At 44.2% G+C, this 21,628-nt stretch overlaps 1 protein-coding gene across 1 annotated transcript; it reads left to right on the top strand.

Moving 5' to 3' along the window:
- Positions 1 to 4,153: 4,153 nt before the first annotated feature.
- Positions 4,154 to 20,115, top strand: per1b (period circadian clock 1b). Its single transcript, XM_028429136.1, has 20 exons — positions 4,154 to 4,341; positions 10,392 to 11,245; positions 11,481 to 11,734; positions 11,847 to 11,968; positions 12,238 to 12,439; positions 12,528 to 12,722; positions 13,006 to 13,084; positions 13,300 to 13,406; positions 13,501 to 13,654; positions 14,259 to 14,535; positions 14,627 to 14,735; positions 14,855 to 15,014; positions 15,103 to 15,218; positions 15,368 to 15,514; positions 16,295 to 16,669; positions 16,823 to 17,607; positions 17,696 to 17,882; positions 18,163 to 18,376; positions 18,549 to 18,699; positions 18,798 to 20,115. The coding sequence occupies exons 2-20, from the start codon at positions 10,851 to 10,853 to the stop codon at positions 19,083 to 19,085; spliced, it is 4,317 nt and encodes a 1,438-aa protein (XP_028284937.1). The 5' UTR covers positions 4,154 to 4,341; positions 10,392 to 10,850; the 3' UTR covers positions 19,086 to 20,115.
- The last annotated feature ends 1,513 nt before the right edge of the window (positions 20,116 to 21,628 follow it).

Genomic DNA, 21,628 nt, shown 5'->3' with positions numbered 1-21,628 from the left:
CAATAGTTTTATCAATTTTAGGACATAGTATATATTATTTTATAGAATAGAGAATAGAAAGAAAAATGTTCTGCTGCTTCATAAACAATCTTTTATGAAAAGCAGTCAGCACGTGTCCACTACATTTACTTACATTTGTTTTTGATGTTTTTTAAACAGAACAACCATCCTGTGTACATTTCCACATGAAAGGTAAAAGATTGTCTTGTGGCTTTATACTTTAAAAAAACGTATGTAAAGCCTCTTTTTTTCTCTAATGATGGTTAAATGTTGATATTTTTAAATATAAAGCTTCCTTCTGTGAAACTCCTCACCAGGATTATGTAAAGTCCAATGCTAATACATGTTAAGGGGCATTTTTCCTGCATTACAAAGCTGAATAATCACCTGTGTTTTCTTTATGACCAGCAGCAGTGAACAGAATCATCCTCCAGAGGCCATCACCACCCCAACAGTGGCTTCTGAGAGGAAGTCATAGAAAACCGCTGCCGGTACGACCTTTTTGGAAAAAGGGAATGTTTCACAGAGATTGATATTCTCAATAATAACCACAGAACAGTCAGTGGAGCTAATTGTCCTCTTCAGCTGTGTCTCACTGTATTTATATGTTTGTAGCCTATACTTTATCAAAGACAACACAGCAGACTTCAGCTACAGCAGAGATGTAAGAAACGTTTTTACTTGAACATATTAATCGTATATGAAGCCTCCTCTCATTATGCATTATGAAGCAGAATGTTCACCCAGGTTTTCTCTTCATCAACAGCCACACCGAAGAACAGGAGACTCACAAAAAGAAGAAGTTATGGCACAAGCTGATTGGAGAGAAGGTATGTTTATCAGCCCTGAATGTTATCAGTAAATAACCAGAGACGATCAGTGTAGCAGACTGATGTGTATGTGTAACTGTGTTTATGTGTTCTAACCCAACAGAAATACAAGAAGACAAACCAGGCAGGCACAGAGGAAAGGTCTGTCACACCTGACCTGACACACCTGAGGATTGGCCGTCACAGATCCCCACAGCCACCTTGTTCCAGTTTGGCATCTCCTTCAGCATGGAGGTCCACATCCAGAACTGCGCCGCCAGCATCTCGGACACGGACCTCAATTTTGACAACATCAAAACACGCAGAGAACCTCAACCAGAGCACGGTTTCCCAAGTCAAGAAGAAACAACCAGTCTACAGGAGAACAACGTGCAGGACAGCACGCAGAACAACAACGCTGCAACTTACCAAGACACCCCCCCCCCCCTGATTTTGAAGCTGGCTTGCCTTGGGTAAGTACCAAGAAAGAGTCATACTGTATACACACACTGAGTACATCACAGTATATAATGGTTTTATGGACCTGAGTTGTCATGTGTGAAATGCTGAGGTCGTGCCTGACTTTTGCCCTTTTGTGTGTTTTAGATTGCCCAACCTGGCACAGACGTGCTACATGAACTCCTCCCTGCAGGCCCTCCCGACACTCCGTCGCTTCACACAGAAAATCACAAATCAAGTATTGACATGTGACCCACAATGTGAAGATGTCTCTGTGTACTTCTCTCTATCAAGATTGTGTGGACATCAACAATGTTCGCCGAACAGAGACCCACGGAGAGAAGAAAGCCATCCTCAGGGACTTCAAGGAGACCATGTCACAAGGACGACAGACAGAAGATTCATACTCTGTGTGAATTACAGCACATTAACACTCTCAAATGTATGGTTTGTGTAACATCTCCATCGTTTCTCTGTGCAGGACACCCATGAGTTTCTCAGCTGCTTGCTCTGCATGATATAAGCCCTGTCCTCAGACGTGCAGACTGCAGACCCTAAATACATCTGCACAGTCAGCGAACACATCGGCTTCCAGATGCTGAGTGCCGAGACCTGCCAGGGGTACGGATACATCGTTACTATCATAATGTGTAGATGTTGGTTCTCCATGAGGAGGTGTGTGAGTGTGATTCATTTAAATGATGACTTTATTTTGCAGATGTGGACGAACATCGACAAGAGAAGAAGATTTTCGTCATCTTTCTGTTGACTAACTTGTTCACGGAGACACCATCACCACATGCCTGCAGCGGTGTTTCAAAGTAAGTGCTAGTTTCCAGTCTCACATTTCCACCATACAATGAACAACTTAAGAGATTCACCTTTACAAAGTATATACGTATATATGTATATATATATATATATATATATATATATATATATATATATATATATATGTATGTATATATATATATATATATATATATATATATATATATATATATATATATATATATATACACACACACACACACACATACATATAAAAAATGAGCTGCTGCCCTCTACAGGACACAGAGTGTCACACTGTTACACATATTGATGCCATTCAAATGCACTTTGTTTGTAAAACATCTCAATATTGTTCCAATTATATTATCTGACACAAAATGTTCATCATCGTCACTGAGTGGTAGCATAAACTGATGATATTCATACAACAAAATCGACAGTGCAACATGTGTTACTGTATATATTTTAAGACTTTAAATGAAACAGTTACATTCCCAGAAATAGAAACAGATATATAGATATGGTCCACATTAATGCCTCAGATTGAAAACACATGGTTTTATTTCTTGAAAAATATCATTTGCATTTGATCAGATTTGCTGCATAAATGCGTCAAGGGTGAGATTCGCAGCTCCACTGCCATTTCCAGCAAAGCAGCTCAGACAAGCCAAGTGCAAGCTCCCCTCTCCCAAACAGCAGAGAGGCCAAGTAAACCACTGACTGCTGAAGGAAATGGAGCATCCAATGCAAGGGCGTGTTGAAGAATAAGGTCACAATAAATGGCCTTTATTGCATTTTAATTACATCCACATTCACCTTACTGTGTGTGCATACATGTATATATGCGTGTAAGCGTATAGTGCACATGTGTGCACATACACCCCCTACACACACACACATATATGTATATATTCACATGTAGCACACATCTATGCTTCTCATGCACTTCTATTGTTAAAACATGGTATATTATAGTTGTGATGGTCATTTAATGCAGCGGCATGTGCCCTACATCTGCTGTGTTTACAGCGCTTCGAAAACCACTCCGTAGCCTCGTGCCTTCAATGCAGGAGATCGGGGCCAATGACGTCAGCATGTTGGGAGCACGTTGAAATGTGCATGCCGAGGCTCTGGTGCAGCCGTAAATACGAGGCAAACGCGCAGTGGAAACTTTATTATTACCGTCGTCACTAACGTTGTTGTCGTTGTAAAAAGGCTGTTGCATGGATGCTTTTAAAGCAGTGAAGGCCCTGCAAGCTGTCATTTTTAGATGTCAGTAGAGAACAGCAGAGAGGAGTGATTGGAAAAAATGACCTGATCATTAATGGCTGATGCAACTTGAAATTAGATTTTTGTTTCTTGTGATGTGACTCAGATCTGTTTTTTTTTTTTTTTTTCATCTGATCCTGATTTTTTTTTTTAGTTAGACTTGAGTCAGACATAAATCAGTTTCTGGGCCATGCAATCCACGCCCATCCAAAGATGGGCACATCTGATGCACGTTAAAAAAACTTATTAATTAATTAAACTTATTAATAACTAAACTACAAGCCATTAGACTCCTTAAAAACTCCAAAATCATTGTTATTACAGCTTTTTTGTCAGTATGTGAAACAGGCACTGTGCACTTTATTTTAGTCTTAGTCTATTTTAATACATTTCTACCCTAAAGATGAATTTATTTTAATATTATTTTTATAATGTGAATATTATAACTGTATTATAACTTCTTCTTCTTCTTCTACTCAAACAACACACAATCTTTCAATAATAACTATACACAACTGCATATTCTCTGTCTCTATCTTTAGTGTAACAGTATTGAACAATCTCATCGCGCTGCTTTTACATTACTTACGGCCAGCTAAAGTAGGCTGAAGTGGGCCTGGGCCACGCCCTCTCATGTTCCAGTATGTCTGCAAAGTGAACTCAGGACCAGTCACTCTGCAACGTGACAACAGAGCCCCGTGCCGGTAACCACGCCTCTCACGACCAATCAGAACACGCCGAGGCGGGGTTATGGGCGGAGACTCGCCCTCTTGTCGTCCAATCAACGGCCTCGGACTCAACGTTACTTGCCAGACCATGCACAGGCACGTGTGTCCCTGCGTGTAAACTAGTGTTGGGAGGGTCGAACAATAACCACTGAAGGGACACTACACACACCGCTAAGCGAAGACAGCAGTCGGTACCGGGATTTATCCAGTTTGTTCTCTGACTTTTGAGTAACTCACCGTGGAGTATCACATTCGTTGTGGTTGTTTTGAAGCATATCAAAGAGGTAAGATATCTGGTTGGTGTTTTTGTTGCGTCTGCAATTGTTGCTTTGTAGCTAGCATGCTAGCTATCACTTGGAATGTGCAATCTTTTTATTGAACTCATAAAGATAGCAGATACATACCAGTATAAAGTATAATGTTCGCTGTTTACAGATGTGCTTTATTAAGCAGTAACCCTCGTGTTTAATGTACACCGCTGCCTTAACTATAGGAAGAGTATTCTAGAGAATACTCTAGAAAAAAATGCTAACTAAGCAAGGAGAGTATCCAAAATAATGGCAGCCGTTCATATTTTTTCTTGGACTCCAAGTGGCTGTTTTAGTTTTAGTGTGGGGTGGACTTGCATGTGGACGTTGCACAATGTAGTATCAGGGCTGGAAAATGCGTGACTGTGATAGGTTGACACTCAGCAGTATTTACTACGCTTGATTTGGTTTTATAGATTGTTGTAACAACAGTTAAAAAAAAACCTTTGTCTTTGTATAAGCGTGTTATTAATCCTTAATTTTAATGTTCATCTATGGCAGACATCAATCACATTATCTAAATGTGTGAGCAGCCACAAATGCATAAATTAATGCCGGATTGCTACAGCAGCAAATGTTTACATGCTTTGTCATTAAATTGGTTTTTAAGTGTACATGGTACATTGTTGCAGAACTTCTGGTTTTGATCTAGTAGAGTTAATGTTCTCATAATGCACTTGTCATTGGGGAGATGATGGTGGTTGCATCCACGGTGGGTATGCAACTTGCTTCTTACTGCACAAATTGAATGCTTTTAGTCTATTAAACTGTGCCCTGTGGTTGCCAGCTGTTTTAACCCACTCTTCCCTGTGAATTTCATTTTCTGCAACCACATCTGAGCATCCCTCTGCTATTTGAGCCATACAAACCAATGCATCACCCTGCTGGGTGCAAAACATAAAAAATGGCCCTTGCAGGATTAATAACACACACACACACACACACACACACACACACACACACACACACACACATATATATATATCTAAAATAATAACATGAAGGAAACAGAAGTTTAAAAAAGTTTAGTGTTTTAGTCTAAATGAAGACTGTGGGTGTGCTCCATAATGATGATGACTCCTAGTTTATGCATAAACAAAGTTCTGACACCACTGAGCAAGTTGCCAGTGACAGAGGAGGTGAGATTGCAGATGGTGTTTGGTCACATGTATGTGGGGTCAACACATGAGACACAAGTGAATGATCCTAAGTTTTCCTCAGAGACAGTGATAGAGTCAGAAGCAGAGAAATATACATATTTTCCTGTTTAATTTACTGTAACTTGAGGTAAAATGGTTAAAGGACCAAGGCAGACAAACGGGGCTAAGGGAGTAGTCTGTCCTGTCATGTTCTCAGACAATAAACAATGAAGACTTTCAAAGTTATCACAGGCTGCGAGGGAATAGCCTACTGATGTCTGAGGTTGTAGGATTTTGTTAATGACCAGCTGTCAATGCTGCCACATCCTCATCTGATGGGGACTGTGCTCCTATTACACATTTATTACCTGGAGGAGTATGTGTATAACTCCATGTTTATCATTACTCAGAGTGCTATGGCTTTTTAGGCAGGCTAACGTGACTTTATTCAGCTGTATTTATGCACAGGGACTTTTTTTAGTGAACATATTCCAGAAATCCTCAGGTTACTGTAATTTACACCAGAAACTTGATACTTGACTTTGACACGGCGATCAATATTAGTAAGGCTGTTTTGAGAATTAGGGATTGTCTTCATCGCATTATATGAAAAACTTAAAAAATGCCTTATAGTTAAGTGTATATACATGTGAATGAGTGCACAGGAATGCTCCTGTGGCTGCACTAAAATGCTTCAGTTTACCAAAATACTTAGTAAGTATGATGTAAACCGCCACATTGGAACATAAATAATTTTATTCAACATAATCACGCTGTCTTTACAACTGCTTTGGCATCCTTCCCAAGAAACCTGTGTTTCTTCCCTGAGGGACTCGCTGCTCGACAGACAGTAAAAGTATTACATAATCTCAACATTTAAGTGGTTGGGTACTAAATCAGACATCTGCTATCTATTGACAATAGGCTGACAACATCTTGGATTATTATAGGGTACAGCTGTGTGGCCTGTGTACCCAATTGTATATTCATTACATTTTTAAAATAAAAGCCTTAAACATGTTTTAAGATATATATATATATATATATACAATCGGGCATACCTTTAGATAGAATCTTGATTTCAAGTGTAAACAACTCCTAAGGATGTGGACTTTATCATATTGGGTCAGCATGTTCATTAAATTAACTTGACCTGTCCGCAGCTGCATCCCGGTCTTCTCCCTTTAAAATGAATAGAGAAGCTCGGGGGCCTATTTAAACCTTACATACAATCAATCAGAAACACTGTAAAACCATGAACTGGCGTCAGTGGCGTCACTAAGAGATGATGGTGTTCACACTATGACACTTGGTCTATGGTGGTGCCAGCAGTAGAGTCCTGGTGAGAGCGCATTGGCCCACTCAAAAATTCTTGTAAAATTTTGTAGTTGCAAAAAAAACAAAAAATACAAATAAAAAAAAAAAAGAAAACATGTAAAAAATACACTTGCATTGTTAATTATGCTGCTGCAGCTATAGTGTGAAGAGGTGGACTCATAGCGCGTGTCACACCAGACATGTACATTATGTACAGCGCACCGTACATCACACACACACACACACACACACACACACACACACACACACACACACAGGGGGGAGGCGGGGGGAGAGAGAGCGAGATCCTGAATCAGCCGGTACATCTGCTCATTGTATCTCCTATTGAAGAGACAAACCGCCGGGCGGAGCTGAGACCAGCGTCTGGCGGCGCAGTCTTGATAGCCGGACCTCCCCCGACGCGTCAACCCCGCCCAGCCCCCGCTCTGTCATTGGCCTAGAGAGGCGACCAATCATCGGCCGGGGAAGCTTGCGGAAAACACCGCCGCGTACACGTGCAGTATGTACACAGGAAAAAAAAAAGCAAACGGGGGGCAGAGAGCTGCTGTGCAAGCGCCACTGTTTCATTGCATTGGACAATGACAAGCTGTGCAGCGTGCAGCCCTGCAGGAAGACCGGAGAGGAGACCGGAACGGTTCTACTGTTTTAATGTCGCGTCGTGATGGTTTGAGCCGAGTGGGAGAAGTTCACATGTTCACGCACGGAGCCACGCCACACCTTCCTGCAGGCTCCGTCGCTACAGTGCAGCGGAGAAGTGTCTCATGTTACTCTGAGTTTACTTCAGGTGATTAGCACTAACTGTGTCTTTATCTTTTCCTGTGGCATTGTAAAGATGTGGTGTGGTGCAGTGACATTATAGCTGCTGCTGTTTTTATATGACAGCCCAGGACACTGTGATTAACACAATAATAACAAAGCAGTACTTACAGCTGATGTATTAATCAAAGGTTTTTGTGGCCTGTTATCTCATATTGTGCAACAATATGTGACATTTTAGCTAGCCAGGGCTGCAATAATAAGTATTTTCTAGATTAAAAAGAAATTATTAGTCTAATATAAGATATCAGTACAAGCTAGCCACTGCAGTTTCACATAAATCTAATTGTTTTTTCTAGCCAGCTGTCACACACACACAAACACTGAGTTTACATCTGGGGATGTGCCAGTGTTTGCCCATACTTTTTCTGTTAAAATGATTTCACATGTTTTAGTCCTGCGACCCCCCCCCCCAGGTTCATCCAGGGCATGTCATGAACCAGATACAGTTGATTGTGGTGTAGCTAAAAGAAGAGGGTAGTTCATGCTTGCATTAGCGCCACAGCATGAGCGAGCACCGTCTCCTCTTTTGGTGCCGTTTCTCTCAGAAAGGCTTGATTGCTCTAAAAACAGCTTTTTACTGTGAATCACAACTTCACATTTGCAGAATACATGTTTTGTGGCTGAGTCACAGTATTTTTACAATATAACAGACTATGTTTGTCTTGTTTTTGCACTGATTAATACACTGTAAACGACAGACAGTGTTTTTTAGCTAGCATCGCAGTGAGCAGATTTTTGCTGTTGGATTTGAGCCCAGACAAAGTCAAGTGGAGAGGTGTTGTTTACCTGGCAGTGATGCTGCAGGGTTTTGTTTCACTCATTGACATCTTCCGTGTCTTGTTTACCACTGTGATGATGCTTTTTGTTGATTTATTCAGCGCCTTTTGCTTCGAAAACAAAGTCGCAGTGTAGTCTAATTTCTCTATTTATACTGCATACGCAATGGAAGCAATACTTTGCATTGGATAAATATGGACAGAGCATTTCTGATACTGGTATCAACATTGAAACTGCATAGTGTAATTATGGTTAGGTGACAGTCCAACTGAGCTGTTGATGTGTCAGAGATCCAGGCCTTTGCAGTGGTGGGTGGACATGATGACATGAATCACTTGGCCTTTTTTTAAATCTGTGCAACATATGGCAATTTTAGTACACCGCAAATAAGGTAGAGACACATGAAATTAAATTTACAGCATGAACCCATCACATAGCATATGAGATGTTCTTTGTCCACATCATGAGAGACACCCGCTTGCATAATCGGAGTGCATTTCCTGTGAATAATTAGGGAGGGTGGGTGGCAGAGCGGTTCAGGGTTCCGCTGTGTTACCTAACAGTCATTGGGTGCAGACCTGACAGGACTGGATAGGGGTGATGCAGAATGGAGTTTGCATGATATCGTCATGTTAGTGTAAGCTTCCTCCCACTGACTCACTGCTCACTTACTCCAGATCTTTAACTGGCCTTGAGCGTTAGCATGTTTTATTGCCGTCTCTCACCTCTAAGGGTTTTTGCTACAGTTGGTTTAGCAGGTAGGTGGGTGGACTGGGGCGGTGGCATCCGGGTATTCTAGGAGTTCACCACCACCAGCTTCTTTGTGTGGGTCTTGCCATCACCCATGTAAGTATGCATGGATGGCAGCCTGCTTCAACACCCACTCACACCCTGCTTACATTTTTCCAGATCGTAATCACCCCCCCCCCCCCCCCCCCAGTTCAGCTGTAGCGCACACAGTTTGTCATGTGCAAGAGTGCATCATCCATCTGACCAAACATAATGCTCATTAGCATTCCATGGCCTACCAGCATGGCAGCTTAGCACATGAATTTGCTGAATACCTGCAGTCGGTCACCTCTTTCCATTCACAGTGTATTTATGAATGATCCATCATTAGCTGTCCGCACCTGTCAGATCTAATGAGCAGTCCAGCTGGTGGCTGTTCTGAGCCCATCCACTCAGCCATATCTGGTTGTTGCGTCAGGTTTGTCTATTCAGAATTTAAGTCTGTCCTGAACTAATTCTGCATCAAAAGCACCACTGCACACCTGTCGAGTGGCAGGTAAAGAGGGCTGTGGGCCAGCTGGGGGTATAAAATTGACAGGATTGACGACTTAGTACTTACCTGTGTCGTCTTCCAGTTGCGTCTGTGGGCATTAAAGGATTATGGGGTGTCTCCTGCCAAAAGGAATAAATAGCACTAGACTTTTACCTGCGTAGGTGGTGGCCATATATATACCCAAAGATACTATTCACAAGCAAACCCTAATTCATCAGAGCTGTGTGATGTTGAGATTTGCTACATCCTCCTTGTTTTGACTGTCCTCTAGATAAATGGGTACTTAGCTCTGACGACTAACAAATGTTCTTTGTAATTTTGGGATTTGCACCTGTTCTATATTCAGAGGCATGCATACGCACTTACAGGCATGCAAATAGGAGTGGGAGATTTCTGTACTCAAGTTGAGGTGTTTCTGGATAATCTGGGTAAAGTGCTGTGCCCTGAACCACTCACTCTTCTGACAAAACAAATACAGTCTGTACAGCACGGCAGAGGAAAACATTCATGGCCAGTCTTTCCTTGGAGGCATGTGACATGAAACTGCTGCCTTTTTTTTGCCTTTTTAAAGCGGCAGTCCTTGGGAGATATGGGTGAGACCATGACAAGTGCTTAACTGAATCATCCTAATGTTGCCGTTTTTCCCCTGTCCCTTCTCTGTCTCATTGCAGGTGGCCTTTAGCACCTAGAGCAACACATCTTCGAAGAGGCGAGAGGACTAGATATAGTGTGAAAGGAATGTTTTTTGCTCTCACCAAGAGCTGTTTTTCTCACTCTCCATCTCTCAGCCCGTCTGTTGGAGCACTTCTGCCAAGGCTGGTTTCATAATCAGAAATTCATCTCTTGTCTGCAGTACTTTGACACTTTTTCCTCAAAATAATCCAAGATCAACCTCTGTGGGATTTTTTACAGTGTTAACTTAAACATCACCAGAGGGGCTCACACCCCCAAACACTTTAAACAGCTTCGCAGGAGAAATAATGAATTTCTCTCCTTAGTTTTTTTAAACTCATAACCAGCAACTATGATTCACTTGTATGTACATAGTAGTCCCACTTAAATTAGAATCGCTCCATTTTTTCCACTTGGCTGACCCCTTAAAGCTGTGACCAGCCTCATCCTACATTAGTATGAGTTATGACAACTCTAAATCAACGCCCAGCAGCAGCACTCGGGGAAGAGTGACTGGGGCTGATGAGAAAGACCAGGAACCAGAGTCACAGGGGTTAAACAACCAGGATGCCAACAGCAGCAGTCAGCCCAGTGCCAATGTCACCACTCTGGAGCAGGGAGCCGGAGGAGGAGGAGGAGGATCTGGGTCCGGAGGAGACCAACGGGGCCCCAACTCGGATGACATGGACGGAGTGTCCAGCGGGAATGATTCTGGAGAGCGGGAAAGTGTGGTCGGGAGGGAGAGGGTGAACAGGTCCCGTGGAGACCAGTCCAGCCGCAGCTCCCACAGTCACAGCTCATCAAATGGCAAGGACTCTGGCATGATGCTGGAGACAACGGAGAGCAACAAGAGGTAACAGAAGGAGAAACCAACCCACTATTCACTATTCACTGGCTTCTTACATCAGATTCTGCTATGTATATTTTGCATCTTGCAAATCAAAACTGTCAATACAAATATTTTATGTATTTGTATTTAATCAATACAAGAGTTTGTTTGGATAATAACCGATTAACCCTGCACATGCCTACATATAGAAACCATATGGATGTGCACATTATAACTGTCATTTTTTACTTCTTCCCAGCTCCAACTCCCAGAGTCTGTCACCTCCCAGCGGCTCCCTGGCCTACAGCTTGCTGTCGACGAGCTCGGAGCATGACCCCCCCTCCACCTCTGGGTGCAGCAGCGACCAATCCGCTCGGGTCCAGACGCAGAAGGAGCTGATGAAGGCCATCAAGGAGCTGAAGCTCCGCCTTCCAGCCGAGCGCAAGGCCAAAGGCCACACCAGCACTCTGAATGCGCTCAAGTACGCACTGCAGTGTGTCCGACAGGTCCGAGGTGAGGTTCTTCTGTTTTTGTCATTTTATTTAGACGTACCCTCTCAGATACGCAACACCGCCTCATCTTATATCCACACTCTCTGACTGAGATTTTTGTAAAATCTTTCCAGCCAACAAGGAGTACTATCACCAGTGGAGTGTGGAGGAGTGTCATGGCTGCAGTCTGGACTTATCTACCTTCACGATTGAGGAGCTTGACAATATCACGTCAGAGTACACTCTCAAAAACACAGTAAGTTTACCCAGTTATTCTGCATCCTTAAATCTTTAAACTACTGGCACAGACTTACACCACCAGAAATAAATGTGGGAGGGTTATTATTTGCTTTTAACAGTCTCATCTTCACAGTTTTGTTTGACTTGTGTCCAGAAACCTCCCTTTTCACACTTCTCCTAATCCTGCCAAATACTGTGAAGAAGAGCTGCACCCCAACTAAGATCTCACTGACAGTTGGAAAGGTCTTAACATGTTTTCTTGACTTCCTGTTCTGCTTCTTCCAGGACACGTTCTCCATGGCAGTGTCATTCCTGTCAGGAAAGGTTGTGTACGTATCACCTCAAGGCTCGTCCCTGCTGCGCTGCAAGCCTGAGTGTCTCCAGGGAACCATGTTTTCTGAGCTCTTGGCCCCCCAGGATGTCAGCACCTTCTACAGCAGCACGGCACCCTGCCGCCTGCCTCCCTGGGCCTCCTGCATTGGCTCTGGTAAGCATGCACTGACGGCAATTAGGGAAGAATTTATAGGGCGTAGTCTTAGCTGAATATGACTGATGGACTCGTGTCTTCCTCTTAGCTTCTCCTCCAGTCGACTGCACTCAGGAAAAGTCCATGTTCTGTCGGTTAAGTGCTGACCGGACGCAGGGCGGCGAGATGCGATACTACCCGTTTCGCCTCACACCCTACCAGCTTACCATCAGAGACTCAGATGCTGCAGAGCCACAGCCATGCTGCCTGCTCATTGCAGAGAAAGTTCACTCTGGATATGAAGGTATTTGATACAACTGGAGCATATATTTAGTGAGAGATTGCAGAGAGAGAGCTTGTCTTGAAATGTGGCCTCCACTGTCTTGGATTACAGGCAAATGAAAGAGACAGACAGACGGCATATCGCTGATTTATTCCTCTGAATATGGATCATATAGAGACCAAATGCCTGCCTGCCTTTTAGAATTGCAAATTGAAGAATCATAATATATACAGCGCAAAATGTCTGTTTTCATCCGCTCCTTCTTCTAACATGCTGCTCATCTGTTGTATTTTTATGCCGGCAGCTCCTCGTATCCCTCCAGACAAGAGAATCTTCACCACCAGCCACACTCCCAGCTGTCTCTTCCAGGAGGTTGACGAGAGGTCAGTCATCTGATTTTTGACACTGTGGTTACTGCTGTGTCGCCTTCTGGCCATAGTGGTGCTGTGAGGATGTTCAGTATGGATTATTGATGATTTATTCCAGAACTTCCAGAAAAGGATTAAACACCAGCATGGGTACACATGGGTGTTAGCATGTTAGCATGTATGTCTAGTCCAATATTATCAGATTTGAGTTGCTGTCTGCTGTGTTGCAGGGCAGTGCCACTGTTGGGATACCAGCCTCAGGACTTGGTGGGGACCCCTATTCTGCTTTACATCCACCCTGAGGACAGACCTACGATGGTGGCTATCCATGAGAAAAGTGAGTTTATTTGACCGTTTCCTTACATCATACAGTATAATCCTCTTCTGTTTATTCCATCTAATACGCTGTCTGCTCTGCTGTCTTTCTCCAGTCTTTCAGTTTGCAGGACAGCCGTTTGACTACACTCCTCTGCGGATGTGCGCCCGCAATGGGGAATATCTGACCATCGACACCAGCTGGTCTTCCTTCGTCAACCCCTGGAGCAGGAAGGTGGCGTTCATCGTGGGTCGCCACAAAGTCAGAACGTAAGCTCTTTTTTTTTTTTCTCCTTTTGTTCGTGTATTGTAACACATACTCACAAGCACACTTTAGCATAATTCAAACAGATCTTGGTGCTCAGATTTTTTTGTGAAATGGAATTTGAAATGTGGGAGGGAGGGAATATGTGCGTGAGTCAGAAGCACACTGCACGTGTGCATGCACATTCAACACAGGGGTGGAAGAGGGATGTTTGTGACCATCTGCAAAAGTGGTAGCCACAACGTGTAGGCATAAAATGGCAGACAATCTGTCTGTTATATAATATGCAGTCAGCCACAACATAAAAAAACAACTGACAGCTCTTGAAGTTGGCGGTGGAAGCAGGAAGAATACAGACAAGAATCATGGGCCCTCATTGATACCCATGTGATCGCACAAAAGATTTCATATTAGCTGTGATAGAACAGTGACAGAACACACACACACAGTGGTGTGGTCTGATGCATCTTTTGGGCAACAAGATGTGTTAAACCTAGGAAAGACTGGCTTAAAGATGGAGGTAGTGTGATGCTCTGGGCATTCATGTGGCCGTTACTTTGACATGTGCCATCTACCTAAACTGATCTCAAAATGACCTCCTATCTTCAGGAGTCCTCTGAACGAAGACGTATTCACCACACCCCAGGGCTGTGAGAGCCGAATCACCACACCAGATGTGGTCCAGCTGAGCGAGCAGATCCATCGGATACTGGTGCAGCCGGTGCACAGCGGCAGCTCGCAAGGCTACAGCTCGCTTGGGTCTAGCGGCTCGCGGGGCTCCCGCCGCTCAAACCAACAGCACCTCAGTGCCTCAGCCACCTCATCCAGCGACAGCAACGGCCCTGCCATGGATAAAGCTGCCGCTGCAGTTGCTTTGCACAAACCTGTGAGTCTAAGGAGCGAACAGACGAGGTCTTATAGACTGTTTTTTTATAAGGTCAGCCATTTACAATGCTGTGATTTTTTTTTTTTTTCAGATGACGTTCCAACAGATCTGCAAAGACGTCCACATGGTCAAGACTAATGGCCAGCAGGTTTTCATTGAGTCTCGCAACCGTCCACCACCCAGAAAAAACACCTTCACAAGTAAACTGAAGAGAAAATGAATATTTACAATGATGGAACAAAAACTGCTTGTTACTGGAAAGAAAAGTATGATATTGGAGTACTCAAATGTCACTTCCTGTCCCCCACTTGTTCCTCAGGTACGCAAAGTATCAGAGCGATCCATAGTGATCCGATCAGAGGTTTGATAGCGGACATGACCAAACCGCCCAAAGCTTTGGTCTCTGCACCGCTTATACAGAAGGACCCCCCTACAAGCTACTCCTACCAGCAGATCAACTGTCTAGACAGCATTATAAGGTTTGTTTAGTGCATGCCCAACATCAGTTTTATATTTGTACTTATCTGTCTGTCATTGTTTTCATTCATCCACTTATTTTCTGCACAGATACTTGGAGAGCTGTAACATCCCTAACACAGTCAAAAGAAAGTGTGGCTCCTCCTCCTACACTGCATCCTCAACATCTGATGATGACAAACAGGAAGCTAGCGGCAACAACAACGGTACTTTAACTTTGATTCTTAAGATTCATAGTATTGATGTAGGTGGTTACACGTGTCTCCACTTGTACAGTTCAGAACTGTGAGCTTATTCTGTCTCATGACTCAGCATATTTTATAGCTGAACCTGTTTGATTATGTTCTCTCTGCAGGTGGTTCAGTTAACCTTGTAGGTGAACCACCTTCTCTGCCTCCTTTGACCATGGCCACAAAGGCGGAGAGTGTAGCCTCAGTCACATCTCAGTGTAGCTTCAGCAGCACCATCGTCCATGTAGGAGACAAGAAGCCTCCAGAGTCAGGTGGGAATCGTCAACAAGCACATGTCACGTCACAACAGATGGTGGAGTAAGACACCTCTGATTCAGTACAAATTCAGCAAATATCTCCTTATGGTTTTTTCTGTTTGTGCTGAAAAAGAGGTGAAAAAGGTTTTTGTGCACAGCCCTCGCTTTGTACCATTGTTCAAAAGCTGGTTCACTGACGACTCTGGGAAAGCATTTGGTCCTCTCTCTTTGTATGTTAGCAGTTTGCTCGCCCACTAGCTTCTAGCCAACATTGACATAGAGGGCTCTTAAGGAATATTTTCTAGCCCAGACATGCCTGATGGTTCTAGGACGTTGCCATTGCCACTGTGGATCTATGAAAGTTTGTAAATAATATGTCAATGTGTTGGCTATGTCTACTAATATTGAACTACTAATATTGTAAGGGCTGCAGATGAGAAGGGAGTTGACAGCACAAAGACACTGTACGTCATATGTTCAGAATTGTCTGTAAAAGTGCTATTAAACATTCTCAGAGATTTCGATTTACAAACGAATACAAATTTTTTAACTTCTGTCTTAACATTTTTCTACTGTTTTACCTTTGTTTCCATTTCCCTTAAAAACCAGGAAGACTTTTTTCTTGGATGCTTAAAAATGTATTGTATACACTTGTGAAGAAAAGTCGCCAACTTAAGCCACCATTAGCTACAGGTCATCACAGACTATGCTACGGTTGTATTGACTGTATTGAATTATGAACCTAACAATTATTTTCTTCCACTTTTTAACACTGCTCCTCTGCTTTTGTCTCAGACATTGTCATGGAGGAGGCTCCTACAACCCCTACTCTGGCTCCTCCCACCCCCACGCCTATCGCTAGTATAGCCATCGCCCCTCCTTCTCTTCCTCCTCCCCTGCCTCCTCCCCCTCCGCCACCGTCCTCTCTCGCTCAAGCCAGTCAGCCCGCCGAGAGGGACAGCCGGAGGAGTGGAAGTGTAGATGGTGGAGCAGCAGGAGGTGGAGGAGGCCGTCTGGGTCTGACCAAAGAGGTACTGTCCGCCCACACCCAGCAGGAGGAGCAGGCGTTCCTCGACCGCTTCAAGGACCTCAGCAAGCTGAGAGTTTTCGATCAGACGGCATCCTCGAACATGCACTGTAACACCCCAGCTGCCAACCCTCTGTCAAGAGGTAGGAGCAGGCAACGTGTTTATACTTCTGTGCATGAATATAGAATATTTACACCAACATTTTATTCTTATTCAGCTGACCAACAGACAAATAAAAACACGAATAAGAATGAATTGATGTAAAGTGACAAAACTGATTCTGTTCTTTTCTCAGGAGTGCGTTGTTCCCGTGACTACCCAGCTGCTGGAGGCAGCACCGGTCACAGACGAGGCCGTGGGGGCAAGAGACTCAAGCACCAGGAGTCCTCTGACCAGCACAGCTCTCTCGGCCTGAGTGGGACTCGTCAAGACCCCAGGACCAGCACAGCTCCCATGCACCTCAACATGCCTCTCGGACCTCCCACCACCTCCTCATCCTGGCCTTCAGTAGGCTCCCAGGCTAGCATTCCTACTGCTCCCTTTGGCCCCAGCATGCTCCCCATCTACCCCGTCTACCCACCACTCGCACAACCGATACCCGTCCAGGACCCATCACGTTTTCCCCCGACTCAGATAGTACCTCCCATGATGGCCCTCGTTCTGCCCAACTACATGTTCCCCCAGATGGCAGCACCAATCCCTCAGCCGGGCATAGCCCCCGGACACTTCTACAATTCTAACATCGGTTTCCCTGGGGCCATCCCACCCGCTGTCCCCACTGTTGTTTCTAACCCTGTGCCGGTCCAAGGCACTGGCGCCCCATCTCGCAGCAGCACCCCACAGTCCTACAGTCAGACACCCGCTGACCGTGATGGCGCAGAGTCCCCCCTCTTTCAGTCTCGGTGTTCCTCTCCGCTCAACCTGCTGCAGCTGGAGGAGTCTCCAAGCTACCGGTTAGAGGTTGCCACGGCACTGGCAGCCTCACAGCAAGCCACACCTTCCGTACAGGGTGGTGCAGCAGGAGGGCAGAGCTCAGCCAATCAGAGGAGCTCTGAAGACACCTCCAAGGAGAATGAGAATGTAAGGGCACACAGGATAAGGACTTTATGTCCCTATTTTATGCAAGAACCAAATAGTTGATGTGTGTTGTTTCACTTTTCCCATCTAGGGTGAAGCTAATGAGTCAAACCATGATGCCATGTCTACATCCAGTGACTTGCTGGATCTGCTGCTGCAGGAAGACTCCCGCTCAGGCACTGGCTCAGCTGCATCTGGTTCAGGCTCCTCGGCCACAAGATCCTCAGGTTCGGGCTCCGGTTCTAATGGCTGCAGCTCTTCTGGGACCAGCGGCACAAGTGAGTAGATTCGAAACATTTTGATAGCAGTCTGTAGTGTTACGTGATTATTTGTATCCCAGTAAGCAGCAGGATGACAAGGTCTGGGTCACCGTGACCATGATTCAAATTTTCAGATTATAAAAGCAGGAGGTGAAAAAAAGGAGCTAAAAATGTTCTTAGTAAAAAAAAACAAAAAAAAAACACGATGTAAAATTAAAGTCCCAAAGCATCCATTTTCCTATTTAGGTGAATTGTAAAAAAATTACTAAATGTCTAAATGGCCCTCTCGTCCATGCAGGCAGCAGCCAGGGCAGCCACACCAGCAAGTACTTTGGCAGCGTCGACTCATCAGAGAACGACCACTCTCGCAAACAGCCAGCAGGGGGCAGCAGCAGCACAGGAGGGGACGGCGGCGAGGAGCAGTTTATCAAGTGTGTCCTGCAGGACCCTATTTGGCTGCTGATGGCCAACACAGATGACAAGGTCATGATGACCTACCAGCTGCCTGTCAGGTACAACACAGGGCAGATATCAGCTTTTATAGATCTAATTAAGATTAAGATCTTAATCTTTTTTAAACTTTGAAGAAGTTCTGTGTAACATATTTAAAAAAAAAAACATTTTACAACAAACCAGTTAATAATCAAGAAGCTGCTTGACACTTTCCATGTGTCTGAACAACAGAGATGTGGAGACAGTGCTGCGGGAGGATCGTGAGGCCTTGAGGAGCATGCAGAAACACCAGCCACGCTTCACAGAGGAGCAAAAGAGGGAGCTGAGCCAGGTCCATCCCTGGATCCGCACTGGACGCCTGCCGCGAGCCATCAACATCTCCGTAAGTACTGCACGTCGACTCACTTCGTTAGTGGTTGTGCATCAAATACGTAACAAAACAGATAAATGAAAAGAACTGGTGTCTTTCTGTGGTTTCAGGGGTGCACAGGCTGCAAGTCTCCCCCCTCTGTGCCTCCCGCCGCCCCATACGACGTGGAGATCCATGAGATGGAGCTGTGCAGTGTGCTGAAGGCTCAGCAGGAGGGCGCCAGTGGCACAGCCAAAAAAGCTCTCGCAGAGACAGCCATGGAGGCTCGCGATGAAGATGAAGATGAGGAGGAAGAGGTAGACGTCAAAGGAACCAAAACACAGGACAGCAACCAAGACATGGCAGCAAAGGATCCGAGGACGAGCTCCGAAGGTGGCGAAGAAAAAACCAAGACTTAAGAGTCCATAAAGACAAACCTTTCCGTTTGCAGAAAACGTTCACCTTCCAGAACAAAAGTGTGGGACAATACGGTGCAGACAGCACAGCTGCCATCTATTGTTCGGGTCAGGCAGGACACCTGGCCACGTTCTTCACATTGGCGAGCACACCAGGCACGTTGTATGACTATACACGAAACACGCCTGGGACCCACATAACACGCACACTCAGTTTCAGAGAGTGAATTAGTGCTTTGTGTCCCTTCAGCTGGTGTAGTTCAATGTATGGGATATTTATTTAAGTTGTAAAATAATCAGAGGGGATAAGGTGAATGTGTTACGAGAAAAAAAAACGTAAAGATGGATGTGCTTCAACTGCAGTGTCCTCCCTGATGGAGAGAAGGGAGTTTATCTGTGACTTCTTCTCACTGAATGTCTGGGATCCTGCGTCCCACATCTCTCAATTCAAACCAGTCACTTTGACCCATAGTTAAAATGTACAGTGAGAACCAAGTTATTTTGTAAACATTCTGTATATTTTTATACTTTTGCCCAAATGAGTGTCTGTAAAAAAAAAAAAAAAAAGTTTATGTGAAAACACAGAATTTCAACCTCGTTTGCGGCTGAAGTCTATCACAGTGTCAGAAAATGGAGACGACGTTTGTGACGCAGCAGTGCGGCTGTGCTGCTTGATGTACAGGAAATCACGGGACAGAGCAGCAGCCGCCTGGACTTTCCTCTTAGGATTCTTTCACGCACATCACAGACACCCCACGGAGCTGTAGAAGCCTTCAGGCGAGGGTTGTGTCGCCAGTGCTTGCTCATGGTGTAGATTTTCAGAAGAGGTGGATTTTAACTCTATATAAAAAGTCTTGGGAGTTCAGAGAGTGTTTACTATCCTCTCTTAGCCTCTCTGTCCCTTTCTCTCTATCTGTGGCACAGTTCTGGTCATGTGATATCCTATGATTTATGGCGTCAGTGGTGTCTGCGACAGTTTCTTAATATTTTTGTGAAACTCTTTGTACAATAAAATGACAGAAAACCCTTTAAATGTGAAGTCCAGTTTGTTTTTTGTTTCCTGCACGGTTAGTTTTTATGATTACATCTCTTTGCAGTCTATTTTTGTCGGTGGGTGTTTTTGCAGCAGTTGGCGTGGATACACAGAAGTGTCCGGAATGAACTAGAAGCATGGAGCAGGATCAGGGCAGCTGCCTTCCAAGCCCGACCGCAGTCTCCTTCTATTCAACTGTGGTTTCCACCCAAAGTGGTCACCGCAGCTTAAAAAAGACAAAGGCACGTCCTCCTTTAGACAAACAACAAAGCGGCAAAGCTGACTTCATCACAAATTCCCATTATAACAATAATTGAAATGCATGTTATATGTGAAGAACCTGATGTTAATATACAGGCAGGTCATTTAAAAACATAAAATCTTTCATTTTGCAGTAATGAGGAGTCTTTCTGAGCCAAACGTCAACATTTTTCTGCATAATCCAGCATATTTTAATCCATCCAAAATTACTTCCAAGAGTCCAGTCTGATCTCTATTTCGGTTGCTGTAGTTTTCATACTTTCCTGCACTTAAAATTATTTCAGCAGCTGGCTGTGTGAATGCTGTGTCAAGGAATTTAATCTCCGTAATTAGCCGTCACATGAATTGAGCGTATGTGCCCAGGCATGGTTTCAACCACAAGAGTCTACAGCTGTTGCTCGGCACAAGCACAGCAGTGCTTTGAGCTAAATGCTAACATGATGATGATGATGATGGGTGGGAACTAATTAGCTTCAGACAAAACAACTGATACAAACTGGATATTTTTTTGCAATTTTTTTTTGCAATCTTAGACCTCACCACTAGGTGCCAGTAAATCCAACACACTGGTCCTTTAATTTGAAGAATCCAGATCTCAATGTCTGAAGGTAGCCAACAACGAACATACCAAAAAATACGCCATTAGTCACCAAATAATTCACCAAAAGAGGCAAGTCAATTCTGCACAGATGCTAGCTAGCTAATTATTTTCCACATAGAGCCTTATTACCTAGGACATTTAGCACAAGGTTGCTACTTAAGCTAGCTAAATAGCTGGTTATTTTAGTACAGAGGTTAGTTAATCACTAGTCACTTGAGCTCAGAGGGTAACTAGCTAGCATTTCTTCATTATGACATTATTTAGACCAATAAAAGGGTAAAACACGAACCCGTTTCTGAGATCTTTATGAACATATATGCACCAACAGAGGGCGCCCTTGAGCCAATTTAAATTTATGAACATGTTAAAGGTTTTATCGTGGACCAGACTTGTGGACAAAAACCCAGCTTTTGCAGTCAAACGGTCATTTACACACACACACACGCAACACAGGTACTCTGTCAGCAGCCACCTGCAGAAACATGTTCTCCATATTGCATTACTCCACCTTCTAATCAACAACATAACAAGCACACTGTACACTCGTTATGTTTGGCCCTGAGTCAGCGTAATGAATGTTGTTTTCCCTCTTCGCCTGCGTCAAACAACCCTCTGTCCTTCATTCATCCACCTTTTCCTTTCTTCTCCTTC

This window comes from Parambassis ranga, chromosome 18 (genome assembly GCF_900634625.1).
Source record: "Parambassis ranga chromosome 18, fParRan2.1, whole genome shotgun sequence".
NCBI classification, from domain to species: domain Eukaryota; kingdom Metazoa; phylum Chordata; class Actinopteri; family Ambassidae; genus Parambassis; species Parambassis ranga.
This window is presented reverse-complemented; position numbering and strand designations above follow the sequence as displayed.